Consider the following 16,484-nt stretch of genomic DNA (forward strand, 5'->3'; position numbering starts at 1 on the left):
CAGCATTCGGAACATGCCGGTATGATTCTCATTCAGCATGTTCAGCCGACTGTTGCTACATGTACGTGATGTCACACACTAATAATAGCAACTGCGCGCACGTGTGCGTCGTGTCAACGGGCTTGAACCCAATCACAGATTTGCCCAATTACAAACCTAGCTACTGCCAACGGAAATTTCCAAAAATGCGTCACTTGACACATCTTAGGGAATGGCCTTCTTTTATTGTTTTCTTCAAAATGACAGCATGCCAGAAGGAATAATTTCGCAGGGAGTTTAGTGTCATTGCTATCTTTAAACCAAGTAAGCTTTCCAACAATAATTTGGTCAGTTACTTTTTGGATAGATGCAAATGGTCTATTCTACCTTTAAAGGGAAAATACAACATTTGCAAACAGCAAAAAATATAACTACCAAATTATCTTGAAATACCTTGCTGGACTGTTAGTGAATGACAGTCTAAAGCATCCTGTAAAATCATGGCACCTGGTATACTGTCATTTTCAAGAAAAGTGGTAATTTTGTATCAATTTCCAACAATGGTCTCCCGACCAGCGCTGGAAAAAACTGGCTTATTTCAAATGCTGGCCCCAATTGCCAATATTTTGTAGTTAGACTGCATTTTTTTGCAATCGATTACACACCTATGAACGAGTACAAGCCAGCTAGACTGGTGCCCTGACCTTACAATTCCCCAACGACAATAAATTGCTCCGTTTCATTTTAAATGGAGTCAGTGAACCAGATTACAGGAAAATGATTGTTTTTCTAGGTTTTTATATCATCTACGAACCCAAAACATCACACAAGTCAGTGTACCAATATATGCTATATACATGTACAATGTAATACCAACCCCCCAAATCCATCCATTCTGAAAATTACAGCAAAAGCAAATGATGTTTATATTCCCTTTAATGAAGGCCACACAAGAAAATTTAATTAAATCTAAATTAGAAAGCAAACACTTAACAATACCAGCTTCGTGCGCCTGTATAGATCTGCCTGTCAGGATATTTCAATGGCTTAATTTCTCCGCACTGAAAACGACCGACAGCAAATTGCACGACATTAATACTGCCCCCTTTAACATTGTATAAAATACAGTCCAATAAACTGAGATCCATTGTCCAAGCGACCATCCATGACATAATGAATGACTGATGTTACAATCCGTGCAGCGCAGCCACTAAAGATATTAACTAAACTTCCTGCATTAGAGAACGAGCTCATATTAAATTAATGACGAATTTTCAAGATGTTGTGCTTACAGTACATACATTTGTGGTTAGTTCGTGCGGAACCCAAACCTCAAAAAATATATTGCATACATTGTACATGTATTCTTAAAAAATACGTAGCACCAAAAATAATAATGACTGGAAAGCCATTTTCATAAACTACTTTTAGATGAAAAAAATAACTGCTCAATCCATTCAAAGCAAATAACCATTTGGAGTAATTGCAGAATACCCCGCCACTCGGAAATACACCCCTAAAATCACTGGCTACGAGGTTGGAATCACTGCAAAAGAAACAATTCAAGTCCATTGCCAGCTACGCGGATACTGAGTGGGCGTCCATTATTTGAGAACGAAGCAACACAAAATGAATGGGAGTTGCTGAATTTTTTTTAAGTCCAAACCAACCACCCTGTTGGCGGCTACGAGGCTACGGAGTGGGAGTCCCCTTGAATATGCTTGAGAACGAAGCAACACAAAAGGAATGGGAGTTGCTGAAAAAATTCTAAGTCCAAACCAACTACCCTGTTGGCGGCTACGCGGTCACGAAGTGGGAGTCCAATGGAGCATGACGCATAGTACATACAAGTAGCGCTGAGAATGTTTATTGAGGTCAACCAACCGTGACCTCGTAGCCGGCTACGAGGTGGATAGATCGAGTGGCGGGGTATTCTGCAATTGTGCCAACCATTTAAAAACACCATGACCCTAAAACCTCTTTCGTCCAAAACGCCATTTCAAGAATCGTCGTCGTCATAATTGTCTTCAAACATCACCAGCGATAACGCCTCAGTTTAAAAGTTACAAATATTCAATAAAGTCCTTTTGAAGGCCGTCTTTTGGAAAAACTGTGGATTTTATAAATCATATTACATGTGTATGTATTTGCCTATAAAGCAGAGTTGTTAAAGATATACATGTAGTCCATCATTTGTAATTTGTGCATTTTGTTCGTTTGAAGCAACAAAAGTGTTCAAAATCTAATGAAGGATACTGAACAACTAACCTGATGAAGTTTCAGCTAAGCTTCAGCTGTATATTCCGAGAAAAACAGCATTCTAGGATCTCAATTTCAAATCAAAAGATACTGAATAATGTTTTGAATTGTTTTGAATTGCAGCTATGCGCGACGTCGCGCACTGATCCGACGAATTATAGCAACCGCGCGCGCCTGTGCGTCGTGCCAATGCTTGCGCGCGCTGTGCCGAATAACAAAATGAACTACTAATTTAAATTTTCCTACGGTGCATCTTAAGACACACCGTTGGAAAGGCCTTCTTTCGTTGATTACTTCAAAATGACAGCTTGCCAGAAAGAATAATTTCACAGGGAGTTTAGTTCCCTTACTATCTTTCAACCAAGTTTGTTTTTCAACAATAATTACGCCAGTTGCTTTTCGGATGGCTGCAAATGATGGACTACAGCTGTAATAAAGATAATACGTGTACGGTATGTACTACAGTTCTGGACAGTTTGTGTACAACAGTTCTGGACAGTTGTTGGAACAAGTATTCTGTGTCATTTTCTTTGTTGTTCCAAACAGTCAGAACACCAATAAATTGCTTTTTTGGGAGGATGAAACAGGTTTAGGGTCATTGCGTTTAAATGGTGATATTCTTTGAATGGATTGAGCAATTTCAGTAATTTTTCATCTAGAAGTAGATTCTGAAATTGGCTTTCCAGTCATTATTATTTTTGGAGTTACATATTTTTTTTAAATATGAAATATATTTTTGGGGGTTTGGGTTCCGCTTTTTGTTTTTACTCACCCTGTATAATTGGTTGGAGAATCGAGGTTATTTTATTATCCATAAAAAATCCGACTACATGTATGTACATTTATGTACATGTAATTTGAATAATAATTGTTATAAATAATTCAGGCACGGTATGCATTGTGACCATGCTTGTTTTGCCAGTTCCAGGTCAATGCATAATTTACCTTATTATTTTCTACTCTTCCAAGCAAACAGATGAATAGCAGTTCTCCCATATGTAATTTTGTAAATTAAAAAAAAAATAATTGATAATTTTTCAGCTGTGCTTTTACATACCAGCACATTTAAACCAAGTATCCCACTTATCATTAATACTATTCTTATTAATTTCTGGTATTGAAACCGAGGATTTCACAAAATCGCCTGAGCACTGTAGCTTGCAAACCCGAAGAAACCTGGACAACGAGAAGAAATTACAGCTTTAAAGGTGGAAGAAAACCACCGAAAATATTCTGAGGAAAACCCACGGACTCAGGCAGGGACTGAAAACACATATTGGCCCACTGACAGGATTCGAACCCTGGTCACAGCAGTGAAGGTGAGGAAAGAACCACTGCACCAACCTGACTCCAAATATGAAAAACAATCCGGAGTTTTCAATTGGATATCATTTTAACTGAATAATAAAAGATGCTCAATTTACATTGAAAAATTATAAAAACAACCAACATGACCAAGACATGTAAGATAATGACTAAGAACACTTTGGATCATGCATAAGAAACAGTGGCCGTAATGTTAAAAATACTGGTATGAAAAAATTACTTACTAATCATTTAATATTTAGAAATTAAAAAAAATAATTAGAAAACATGTGTTCATGTATACTGGTACATACAACAAACACGTAATTCGTTGCATAATTTATATACAAAAATATGAAAATGTCGACACGTACAATGTACATGCATGTACATATGCAGCAAATGATGTTTATTTTGTCCCAGCCGGTGTGGGTTTTGTCAGTAAGCAAATACCGATATTGATTAACCCTAACTTCCTAGGCATTTTTGTTAGGATGCAACGTCAATCCTGTCAAATCCTCCAACTGCCTCCGTGTAAAAATTCCATACATCCTCAATCCTCCAAAAGCATCCGTTAGGCCCTATGTTTTTAATGTGGTCCTTGGAGGGGTGACCACCGCCTCAATCAACTATAAAATCCTCCATTTTGTAAAGAGGACTTTGAAGGATTTGGGAAGGTTAGGGTTAAAGAATTTGTTTCATTCATCAACAGGTCAGGGCCATAATCAAAAGAGAAAAAAAAACCAAGATTGCGTTCCGCTGAAGCAAAAATGTTTCCAGCGTTCAAAAGCTTTTATACATACCCAAATGGGAAGTTGTTGGAAACATTTGTGTTGTTAGCGTAAACTTGTGCAATGCATCCCTTTCATTAAAAACAAATTAGTAATGAAAAGAAATCATAAATTGGTTTTAAAAATTATGTTCTTTGATCCTTTTCAGTTCTGTTCTCTACTTCGTAGATCATCCATATCTTGAAATTCCCATATTCCAACAGCTTTACATGTATGTACATGTAGTTGAGTTACTATATGTACAATGCAGATATTTTGCATAAATACCCCTGATGTGATTATTTTTTTCCCTCAAACTTCCAAGCTTGTTATATGCAATCGGTGCACTAGCTGTCACAGCAGATGTTGAGTTCTTAACCCTAACAGAACTCAACCCGTCATAACCCCAACGGCATGTTTTGTTGGAATCTGTCAGGATGGGTACAGTACCCCTAAACTGGCAGTCGTTTACATTGGGTTGGCACATAACCTCCAGAATCAAAGTCAGAAACATGTGTGTGCAGTTTCCCATATGGTGTTGGAATTTGCCAGGATGGGTATGGTTCCTAGTCAATCATGCTAGGGAGTTAGGGTAAATACATACGTGTGACTCCAAAACTAAGCTTGATGCTCTTCATGTTGTAATACAAACTTGTACACATGATCTTTACCGTAGTTCTAAACATTATTTTAATATAAAGGGGGCTTCCGAAAATTGTCTTTGAATTTAAATGTGGAGGAGCCCTTTAAAATCTTTATATAAAATATACTTTTTTACCCCTCCCCCTTTAAAGTTTTGCAAGAATCACAAGTTTATATACAGTACCCTTGGCCTAAACCCCCAGGAGTTTCATTTAATTTCAGTCAAGCATCACTACACAAAATTGATCACAACAACATCTTTGGTCACTGTGACCAAGTTCCTTGTCTTAATGAATTTCAGTGCTGTGTTATGTATGCTGTGTAAAATCCTTCATGTTGTGAAAAAAGGGCTGGCGTTGGGGATTGGAATCATTTGCCTGGCTATGAGTCATCATGGCAAGACCTAAGTTTAATGCTCAAGGTCAAATGATTTCAATCCCAAACCACATCAGCTTTTTTTTTCACAATTTACAAAGTGTATGCCCTAAATTGTACCTCACAAAACCACAGCAAACCATAGCATAATCATTAACACGTACGCAGGATAAATTTGCGAAGTGTTTTTGTGTTTCAGTGAACATGACACTTAATGTATGACAAACCAGGATCCCGTGCGTTCTTCATCCTCCCGTGCAGTTACCATGGCAACGCACCCACTTCATCCTTTTCCCCCTAATGCACTCAGGAGAAGAGTCACTTACAGCTTCCGAGATTTGACTTGCGCAGACAACATGGCATCACATTTAGGGCTAGAACTATCATAAATTGTGCACAATATGTGAACTGTTACTCATCGTTTTAGTGACTGGAAAGAAATGACTTCGTTGATGCAGTTGAATTTTAAAGCTACAGTCCATCATTTGCTGCCATCCAAAAAAGTAACTGGCGTATTATTGTTGAAAAACATACTTGGTTGAAAGATAGTAAGTGGACTAAACTCCCTGTGAAATTATTCTTTCTGGCAAGCTGTCATTTTGAAGTAATCAACGAAAGAAGGCCTTTCCAACAGTGCGTCTTAAGATGCACCGTAGAAAAATTTAAATTAGTAGTTCATTTTGTTATTCGGCGCAGCGCGCGCAAGCATTGGCACGACGCACAGGCGCGCGCGGTTGCTATAATTCGTCGGATCAGTACGCGACATCACTAAAGCTGCAATTCAAAACAATTCAAAACATGATTCAGCAACTTTTGATTTGAAATTGAGATCGTAGAATGCTGTTTTTCTCGGAATATACAGCTGAAGCTGAGCTGAAACTTCATCAGGTTAGTTGTTCAGTATCCTTCATTAGATTTTGAACACTTTTGTTGCTTCATACGAACAAAATGCACAAATTACAAATGATAGACTATATCTTTAAAGGTAGAGTATGTCATTTGCAGCTCTATCTAAAAAGTAACTGACAAAATTATTGTTGAAAAGCATACTTGGTTAAAATAAACTCCCTGTGAAATTATTCTTTCTGGCATGCTGTCATTTTGAAGAACACACAAAAAATCTAATTTCCAAAGATGTGTCCAAAAACGCATTTTTGGAAATATCCATTATTAGTTCATTTTTTAATTCGGCAAAGCTATGAATGGGTGTGCGCAAGTGTCGGTTCAGTGCATGACATCGCGTAGCTGCAATCGACTGAATGAGAATGTGTCCCAGATGCTGATTTCAGGTGCATTTCAAAATAGACTCGGCAACTTTTGAATTGAAATCGAGATCCTAGAATAGTGTTTTCTCAGAATATACAGCATTCACAGAGCTAAAACTTTATCAGGTTAGTTGTTAAAGGGAACATACTGGCAAAACATTTGCTTTTGCCGCAATTTTCAGAAATGGATGGATTTGGGGCCATTGGGGGTTAGTATTTTGTACCAAAATTGTTATGCTGACTTGCCTGAAGTTTTGTGTTCATAGATGCTGGAAAAACCAAGGAAAACAATCATGTTCCAGTAGTCTGGTTCCCACTGCAGACAAAACGGAGCAATTTATAGACGTCACGGAAGGGAACTAGTCTAGCTGGCTTGTACCCATTCATAGGTGTGTGGTCGATTGCAAACAAAATGCGGACTAACTAAATATGGTAAATTAGGGGCAGTATTTGAAAAAAGGCCGAGCAGTGTTGGAAATTGATACAAAAATTCAACTTTTCTTGAAAATGTCAGCACACCAGCTGCCATGATTTTACAGTGTGATGCTAAAATACATCAGTCCTTCTGATTTGAGGCGTGCGATCACACCCCCACGCCATCACACGCCTAAATGCTTCCTGAGAAGTGCAAATAATCGCACGCCTGAATCCCTCAGTACCGCACACCTCGGCATACATTTACGGCATAATTATACTTCATAATTTGTGAAAAATAAAGTACATGTATGTCGGTGAAGAGAAAATGGCTTTATTGTTAACCAAGATGAATATTATGAAAAAAAATACCAGATTGTTCAGTCCCAACTTGGACCACAGGATCACACACCTAGAAAAATCACACAGCTGGAAAAATCACACGCCTAGAAAAATCACATGCCTAGAAAAATCACACGCCTAGAAAAATCCAGGTGTGCGTTTTTCCACACGCCTGTGATTTTCAAATCAGAAGAACTGAATACATGTAGACTGTCATTCAAACAATACAGTAAGGTACCGGTATTTCATAATAATTTGGTAGTTTTGTTTTTTTGATATTTGCAATTTATGTTGAATATTCCCTTTTAATAAGCAACCTTCTTTAGTTTTTGGGCACTTTTGCTGCTTCAAACGAAAACATATGCACAAATGACATATAAACTCTACCTTTAAGTCGACTTGGACTATAGAGTTTAATTCTATGCCTGGAATTATGAAACCTGTACAGATCCTGTTGCTGCAGACTTGGTCGCACAACTTTTTTCACAGGTTTTTCAACATGTACCGTAGCTGCAAACGGCTGTGCTGATTTTGGGAACAATTCAAAATATAACTTTTGAATTGAAATCGAGATCCTAGAATATTGTTTCCTTGGAATATACAGCATTCAAAAAGTAAAACTTCATCAGGTTAGTACCGGTAGTTGTTAAGCACCCGTCTTAAAGGTATAGTCCATCATTTGTAATTTGTGCACTTTGTTCGTTTGAAGCAACAAAAGTGCTCAAAATCTAAAGAAGAGTGCTGAACAACTAACCTGATGAAGTTTCAGCTCAGCTTCAGCTGTATATTTCGAGAAAAACATCATTCTAGGATCTCGATTTCAAATCAAAAGTTGCTGAATCATGTTTTGAATCGGGCCTGAATTCAGCGCCCGAGACAAGTTCTCACTGAGCCGAATGCAGCAATGCGATGTCGCGCACCGATCCGATGAATTGTAGCAACCACGTGCGCGTGTGCGTCGTGTCAACGCTTGCGCGCACTCCACCGAACTACTAATGGAAATTTCCAACGGTGCTTCTTAAGATGCACCGTTGGAAAGGCCTTGTTTCGTTGATTTCTTCAAAATGACAGCTTGCCAGAAAGAATAATTTCACAGGGAGTTTAGTCCCCTTACTACCGTATCTTTCAACCAAGTATGTTTCTCAACAATAATTACACCAGTTACTTTTTGGATAGCTGCAAATGAATAATGGCTTTAAATAAGCACTTTTGTTGCTTCAACAAAACAAATTAATACACAAATGGCAAATGATCTACTCTACCTTTAAACATCTGTAAAGTGTTAGCCAAGGGGAATTTATGGTGTGTTTTATTTATAGGATTTTTGTATGCTGTCTGTGTAATAGCATTTCAAGAGTATTTGAATGCAGCATTCATTGGCTTAAGCCAGGCATGACTTGATTTCAAAGTAGACATTGTTGGATCCAAAAACCCTGTGAAAGCATTCCGCCAGAAATGGTTTTGATCGGGGAAAAAAAAAGGTGCCTCGAGTACACTTTTTCTTGAAAGGCATTTAGCAACTGAATCCAGTCACAAGACCCCCAGAATTCTATGTTTTTTCCCAAAAGATATGGAAGCCACCGAACTAAACCTAAGTTGTTATAAGCGCCCTACTTCAGATTTCAAGCAGTTTTGTTGATTCAAATGAAGAAAAAACATGCACAAATAGCAAATGATCTATAATGTACCTTTAATCATGTTAATTAGGCTCCGATGGTAAATCAGTTTTACCCAAACAATCAATTTCACTGAGATATTTTCTTGATAAACAAAATAGTAACAGTCGACTCTTGTTAATACAAACTCAGGCGTCAGAAATAATCAGAAAAAGTAATACCCCTTTCCTTTGCAATGAGTATTGTTGAACCTGATCCACTGGAAAAAAGGCTTGAGTCAACAGAAGACAAACTGACAAAAATGCTGAACATTTATGTCTTAAAAAAATTAATTACTTCAATTTTAAAGTGCCAAGCAGGTTAAGTTGGCTTAGTTTCATCTTTTATGTAAAAAACAGCAAACTTATAAATCCCTTGTTTTAAATATAAAATGCAACCCTCCTGCTGTCTGAACAGTCACAGACAGTCAAAAGATCAATCCTCTTCCCCTGCCATGCCTTTTACACAGGCTAGTTAGTAGTCACCAACGATCAGATCATATTTCAAGCAAGCACTGTGACTAGTCAAATTCAGTCAACAGACAAAAGCAGGCAAGTAGTGGGCACAGCTGGCTTATCAATCACCTACTTGAACAGTCCAAGCAAAACTGTATCAATTACTCAGTCACAGCCTGTCAATGCTGCTGTACGTATGTACCGGTAGACTGGCAAGGGCGGATCCAGAACACTTTTTTGGGGGGGGGGGCCAAAAAATGTTGGTCCCCCCCCCCCCCCCAAAAGAAAAGTGTGTCAAAAATTTACGGCGTGAGGTTCAGGGCCCACCCGCTCAAGGGCCCTCGGTTTGCTTAATTCTACATTGTACATGTACGTGTAGGTGCTCTGTGGTGCGATCTGAGGCAATTTCTGACCACTTTAAGTTCAAATTGGTTGAATTAACCAATTTTTTTTAAGGAAAAGATGGTGGTGCCTGCTTGTGCCTGCCTGCTTGTGCCTGCCTTTATTGCGACGTCAATTTAATTAAAGAAAAAACAACAATTTGGGTTTGTTTTTTGAGAGGGGGGGGGGGAAGCCATGGCCCTCATTGCCCCCACCCCCCACCAGGATCTGCCCAAGGTTGTAGAATGGGAGCTATTAACTGTTAAAAACAGTCACTGGACTGATTTCGACTGAAAGGACAACTTTGCCAAGAGTGTATGTTTGCATGGGAGGGTTATAATGATAAAACTAGGTTGTATGACATCCACTTTTACAATCAATCAGTGATTGTACCCAGTAATTCTTTATTTTTTGCCTTACTTGGTTTGCTATTTTCGAAAAATAGAAGCCTACACACACAAAAACATCTGTGCATTATTTAAAGTGACACCAAGCTGTGGTTTTCACTGAATACCCCGGTAGATCAATTTGTCCTTGGCTATCTGAACCAACACATGTCAGCATCCTATTCAAAGCCGTGTCAATATGCAAATGATGCTGTTTGCAAACGACATACATCATAACAACAACATTTTAACCTTACACCGTTTCAGACTAGCGTTTCAGAGTTGCAGCAGTCCAAATATTCAGAGGAAATTTTATATTATAGTTCAACATTTGAGGATTGACTTCACATGGAAGTTGGCAAAAGATTGACTTGCACATTTTGAAACTACAGTGAAATCGAATGGCAAAATGAATGGCTTATAGGATAATTTGCATAATTTATCCCCAAAGCGCACGGATCTACCAACAATTAGGTACTCAAGGCGCTGGAGATTATGTCTGTTATTAAAGAAAGGTAAATAAAGTTTATTGCTTATTACTTGGATTATAGTACTGGTACTAAACGCCTGTGTGATTTTAATCTGTCTGGCTTGATGTCATTTACCGGTACATGGGGAAAGTATGTGATTTCCAACGATCTGTAAATTGATTGATTTTGGGGGGAATAAATTAAGAGTGCTGCTCGAAATCGTGTTTCGTGATCAATACCTGTAGTGCATGTTTTTTTTACTGTTTTCTCGGAAAGTCTAATTTCCAATGACCTGAAACATTTGCTTTTGAACATTCTTCTTTGGATTTCGAGTGGTGTTGGTTTTTGAGTGGTGTTATTATTGGAAACAAAATGCAAGAAAAGCAAATGGTCCTATGCCTTATAGGCCTAATACGTAAGGTTCGCCGGTCTGAAACCAAAATGTATATTTGGGTTGACTTGGCCGAGTTTTTTCGAGTCAATTATGAGTTAGTTTGTCAGTTAATTCAGGAGTCAGGTCAAATGAAGCAAGAGACGATTTTGCCACTTTCGTGTGAGACATTGACCGAAAAATATCGGCCCATGTTTAGTGACATGTATTGAATTATTAATGTACAAGTTCGAGTTACTGGCTGCCCGACAATATTTCCCATTCTCGCTGGGTAGGCTGGTTTCCGCCCCACAATTGGTATCAATAATGTACAGACCGGGAGCCAGTCTCTTTGCAAAGCAGATCTGTTTATGCCCAAAACAAAAAACGAAAAAGAGCCAGTTTTTGGTCGGAATAAAACTTACAAGTTAAAAAATTGTTAATAGAAAAAAGAAAGAATTTGTTGAAGAGCATGGAGGATACAAATTTAAGGGTTTATTACAAAACATTTCACCAATACTCTCAAGGATTATTTCAAATGACATTGTAAATTGTCTCAGGGATGGAACTAAAGTTTCCCTTATTTTCAATGAAGAAACAAAGAAAAGAAGACTAGAAGATTGTCCCAACTTACCGTTCTTCTTCCGTACTTGTCACACATTTTCCCCCACAGCGTGGAGCTGGTGAACATTCCAATGAAGACAACGGTGGTGATAAGGGCTTCCTGCCAACGTTCAAGATTCCACAAACATCTCAGCTCCGGAGAAATAATACTTAAGAGCATCATTTCTATTGCATCCGCCATCTGTACGAGTATTTGAAGACATTTCATGGTTAATAGATTATTTTGATAATAACCTCTGACAACTGGTTGCTTCAGAAAAAAAACGACCTCATTTGTGCATCATTCCACCATGCAAAGTTTCATATTATAATTCAAGGCTGCTACATAGCCTGCATACTTCTGTACTGGATGAGTAAAAAAAAGCGAAACCCAAATGTCGGGACCATTGTTTTAGTGAAGTTCTGCATGTAGCACTTTCAAAATCTAGGATGTGACAGCCCAATTCAAAAGCTTTCTTTTAGCACAAGAATCATTCAAATCACCTAAGTACTTTTCGAGTTACGGAATATTAAACACAACCACCATTTTAAGTTCTGTCCACGGATCACAAAAAAGGTGTGCGTTCTTTCAGTAAAACGAAAACAATTCACACACATCCCTATGTGATTTGTTTTTTATTTTGCTGAAAGAACACTTGCCTTTATGTGATCCATGGACAGAACTTTAACAGAAAACTTATGAATTTGGCTTTCATATCCTAGGTTTAGAAAAAAAATACATGCAAAACTTTACTAAAACAATAGTCCCGACATTTGGTGTTTTTTTTTACTCACCCTGTACTGCAGATTTTCAGTGTTTTTGAATGGAAGAAAAGAAACGGAAATACAATAACACCATTCTTCAGGCATCATCAAAATTGGAGTGAATCCCTTCCACGATTGGCAAAAATTCACTGAAGTTTTGGCAAGATTTAGGTGGGAAAATTTAATTTGATCTAGCAAAATAGTTCATAGGAAAGTGAGGATTATATGTAAATGTACCAAACACTCTACACAAGAGAACGGTTGTTATGAAATTTCTAACGAAGAAGAAATATCTTAATTCCTTATAAAGTTGTTCTCGGCCCTGTGCTTTTCAAGATTGTTTTAATTTTTTTTTAATTTCAGTTTACTGTAAAAAAAACCATTTAGTTCTGCAACCCTCTGTAAAAAGTTTTCATTTTGATATTTTTGGCACTTCTAATGGATAAAAAGATCCGGCAGAATTTTTGTTAGGCTTCAAATAATGCATAATTCGTATGATGTAAATTTTATATGTACCGGTACCATCTAAACATGACCCATTATTTTTTTAATCTGAGGTCTCGTTCAAATTTACTTTAACTTTTATACTTAAACTTTAAAATGAAAAGTAATTCTGTTTTTAAAGGGGCCCATGCAATGTAATATTTTGAAAGCAATCCTTGAAAATGCAGCTTTGTGTCCGATTTTCATAACCTTATTTTCAATTTTCGTTTTGCCATTTTCAAGGGTATTTGTTGGTGCCTTTTTGTTTTTTTTGCTAATTAATGCAAATTTCCATTTTCATTAGCAAATGAGTGATGTCATTTCAGGCAGAATCCTCAATGTTCGAGCTATTTCAGCACCAAAAATTGCCATAATTTTGGATATTCTGTTGTATGTAAATGCTCTTTTTTATGACTGGTTGTTGTAAGCCAGTGAGCAAACGTTTTCAATGAACTAATTTTTGGGTCCACAATTTGAACAGAAAAACCCTTAACTGAACAGTGTCTTCCTGAAATGACATCACAGCAACAGTGCCCTCAATTGTTCGGAAAAAGCATGGACAATTTTAAATGTTTCAAAATGAAGTGCACTTTTCAATAAAATTAACCAAAAAGGAATTCATGTCAAATAGTTTTCATACATTTAAGAGAGTAGAAAAGTGCACAACATATGTTCCTAAGATAAATTCATCACATGAACCCTTTAAGCTAATAAACAATAATGTACGGTACACGTACAGTACAGGAATATTAACTGAGTTAACAAAGTCAGACTCCTTTTTCCCTTGACATATTAATGCTTGTAATAGCTTCACGGAGAAAAAAATGGAAGTGCTCAGCTGGAATTAAATATGAGGGAGAAATGAAGACCTCACAACATACCCAGCAAAATCCTACGAGTGCCGATATCTTAATCTGGAACCATCCAAAGCCAATTGCTTCCACTGCCTGCTCCACAGTAAACTCATCTACGGTTGAAAATGACAAGTCAAGTTACCGGACCTTTCAGTGGCGCACCCAGGATTTGAAGGGGGGGGGGGGGGGCTCACAAATTTGTTTCCCCCAATTTTTGTAGAAGTTTGAATTTTTCAAAAAATGTTGCCCAAATGTTGGCCGCAGAAAATATGTTTTGGTTTTGTTTGGTTTTTTTTTTAGGGGGTGGGGTGGCCTCTGTTTTTGAGATATAAGTACACATACAAACCAATTGAACTTTGCATTACCTTTTGTCACATTAATACCTTTCAACATAAGTAGCAAAATGGAGTAAATAAATAAGAAATATACAAAAACTGGCACACTTCAACAGTTAAAGATGTAGGTACTGGTGAAAAATTACCACAGTAAAGAAAAAGTCCATTATATTATACTATAGTAAGAGTACATTTTCTAGAAACTGTTTTTTTTATTTACTATTTTGGGTAGAATATAAATGCAAGGCCAAATAGAAAAGGAAAAAAAAACATGTTTAGCATCCCCGCCCGCTTCCTTTTTTTTTGGGAATTAAATTTTTTTAAAATAAATTCAATGATCTTTTTCGGAAAAAAAATCTTACTTTAAGACTTTAAGGCCAAATAAAAAAAAAACATGTTTAGCTTCCCACGTGCTTCCTTTTAGGAAGCCGCCTCTTTTTTTTTTTATTGAAAATATGATAAATTTTAAACAGTGACATCATTTTGGCCTCTTTGTGTATTGCATCTAGCCCATGTCATTACCTGAGTCCAATGGCGGTCATTTAAAAAAACAAAAAAACTTGAGGCCATCTTGAAAAATAGCCAGGTCGGGCTGCCATTTTGAAGGAGGAAAAAAAAAGGCATCCTGCTTTCTTTTTTTTTCAAAAAAGCAGGACACTAAACATGTATTTTTTTTTATTTGGCCTTATCATTCAATTAAATTTAAAAAAAAACATAATCACGGACATAAAACATCATGAAATTTAAGTACTTTTCAAGAAAAGAAATCACCAACCTTCACACAATCCTAACGCGTCTGCATCCACTTCCCCAACACCACCGACTATGCTACCGAATCCACTGGCCAACTCGGCCGTGTTTCGGCGCAATCGCCCCGTTGACCCACCGTCCGTTCCCCCGGTACCTAGATCAACATCTTCGTAACTCTCCCGATCTGCACCACCGTCACTTGCATTCGATGCTCCCCGGCGAAATTTTACCACTCTGCGAAGGAAATTCATCACTGATTTTTACACGGCGACACAGACGGATCTGAGGACTTCGAAAATCAAAGCTCTTATGATGCTGTTTTCTTTTTCCCAGCTGAAATATGACATTTTTGGGGCCATTCCACTCACGCCCATACGTCGGCTGTCACAATGCTGTCAGGTGGGGCCAGTGTGCTTACTTGCTGAGCTGCATGCATAAATGCCGCGCACGTACTTACGTACGTCGTGTACGACGTCGTACACGACGTATGTACGTGCGTTGCACATGCATGCCGCGCGACGCGCACGCGGCCAACCGGCCGCGTGCGATCCGCACCATTAACCATTGCATGTTTATGCCGCCAATGAATAATCCCTTCACATTATTTGCTAAAACATCAAACAGCCGTTGTCAAAGAAAAAATTGGACTGAAAGGTCACAAGAGGGCGATATTCAACTTTTTTGTTGCCGATTTGTCAAAGCTGTATTTTTTTTATCGTCGTTTTTTTTTCATATTAAGACCTTGTGTGTTAATATCGGTGCTATATAAGCCGAGGAATCGCTCCCCTAACAGCTTGCCTACAGAAATTTAGGCAGATGAATTGAACATAAAGTAAACATTGTAAAGTTTGGATTTGCCTTCCATACGTATATGGTTGCGTTGGAAATATTAGCAAACATAGGAGAATTTAAAATTAATAAAGTATCTATAAGAACAAGTCTAAGAATTAGAACAAGACGAAAACAAGACGGAAAATTTGAAAACTCACGGTTCCCGTCCGTCGTGTCGTATCTCGGTGTGATCACAGAAAGATGATTCCATATCTGTCGAAATCAGGGGGAAATCTCAATTTACCCGAAATATAACCAGTGTAAACTCATTAGTAACTTGGCAGAGGGGGCTGGGGGGGGGGGGGTCTCATTACTTTTTGCTGGAGGGGGCATACATTCAAAGGTTTTTTTTAACAATAAAAAGCTCAACAATGGTTGCCTTCCCTCCAATTTTGAGCGGGGACGTGCACCTTGTCCCTCCCTTATAGTTACGCCACTGGTCTGCTCAATGCGTCAGTAATTTAGGCACACGCACAGTCCTAAGCCCCTGTCACACTGTCACGATGTAGCCTCTCGATCGCGATAAGACAGTGCTGAGACGCAAGACTTGACGACATTGTGAAACTCGCAACGACTTATCAACTTTACCGGAGCGACTTCTTGAGCGTCGTTTCGGCATCCTACAGGTCGTGCATGGTCGGCAGTGAAGCCACGATTAGTTTCAACAGTTAAAACAAATCTTGATGGTGGGCAAAATCCAAAACGGATCAGAATCCATCCGTTCTCTGTCTGTACTCAAACGTTTAACGGAGTCGTTACGACATCGCAATAGTATTTGCGATATCGGCAGTGGTC

General features: G+C 38.1%; 1 protein-coding gene across 2 annotated transcripts in view; it reads right to left on the reverse strand.

Annotated features, from left to right (window-relative positions):
* Window positions 1-16,484, reverse strand: part of LOC119730770 (synaptic vesicle 2-related protein-like) — a 41,598-nt gene that overhangs the window by 21,276 nt on the left and 3,838 nt on the right. For both annotated transcript variants that reach the window (XM_038203797.1, XM_038203798.1), the window contains exons 2-5: window positions 15,848-15,902; window positions 14,884-15,092; window positions 13,801-13,886; window positions 11,703-11,873 (exon numbers count right to left, since the gene is read on the reverse strand). In XM_038203797.1, coding sequence (XP_038059725.1) covers window positions 11,703-11,873; window positions 13,801-13,886; window positions 14,884-15,092; window positions 15,848-15,900 — 519 coding nt within the window. In that variant the 5' untranslated portion in view covers window positions 15,901-15,902. The remainder of the gene's footprint in view (window positions 1-11,702; window positions 11,874-13,800; window positions 13,887-14,883; window positions 15,093-15,847; window positions 15,903-16,484) is intronic.

The sequence above is a fragment of the Patiria miniata genome, unplaced genomic scaffold, assembly GCF_015706575.1.
Source record: "Patiria miniata isolate m_02_andy unplaced genomic scaffold, ASM1570657v1 HiC_scaffold_22, whole genome shotgun sequence".
NCBI lineage: Eukaryota > Metazoa > Echinodermata > Asteroidea > Valvatida > Asterinidae > Patiria > Patiria miniata.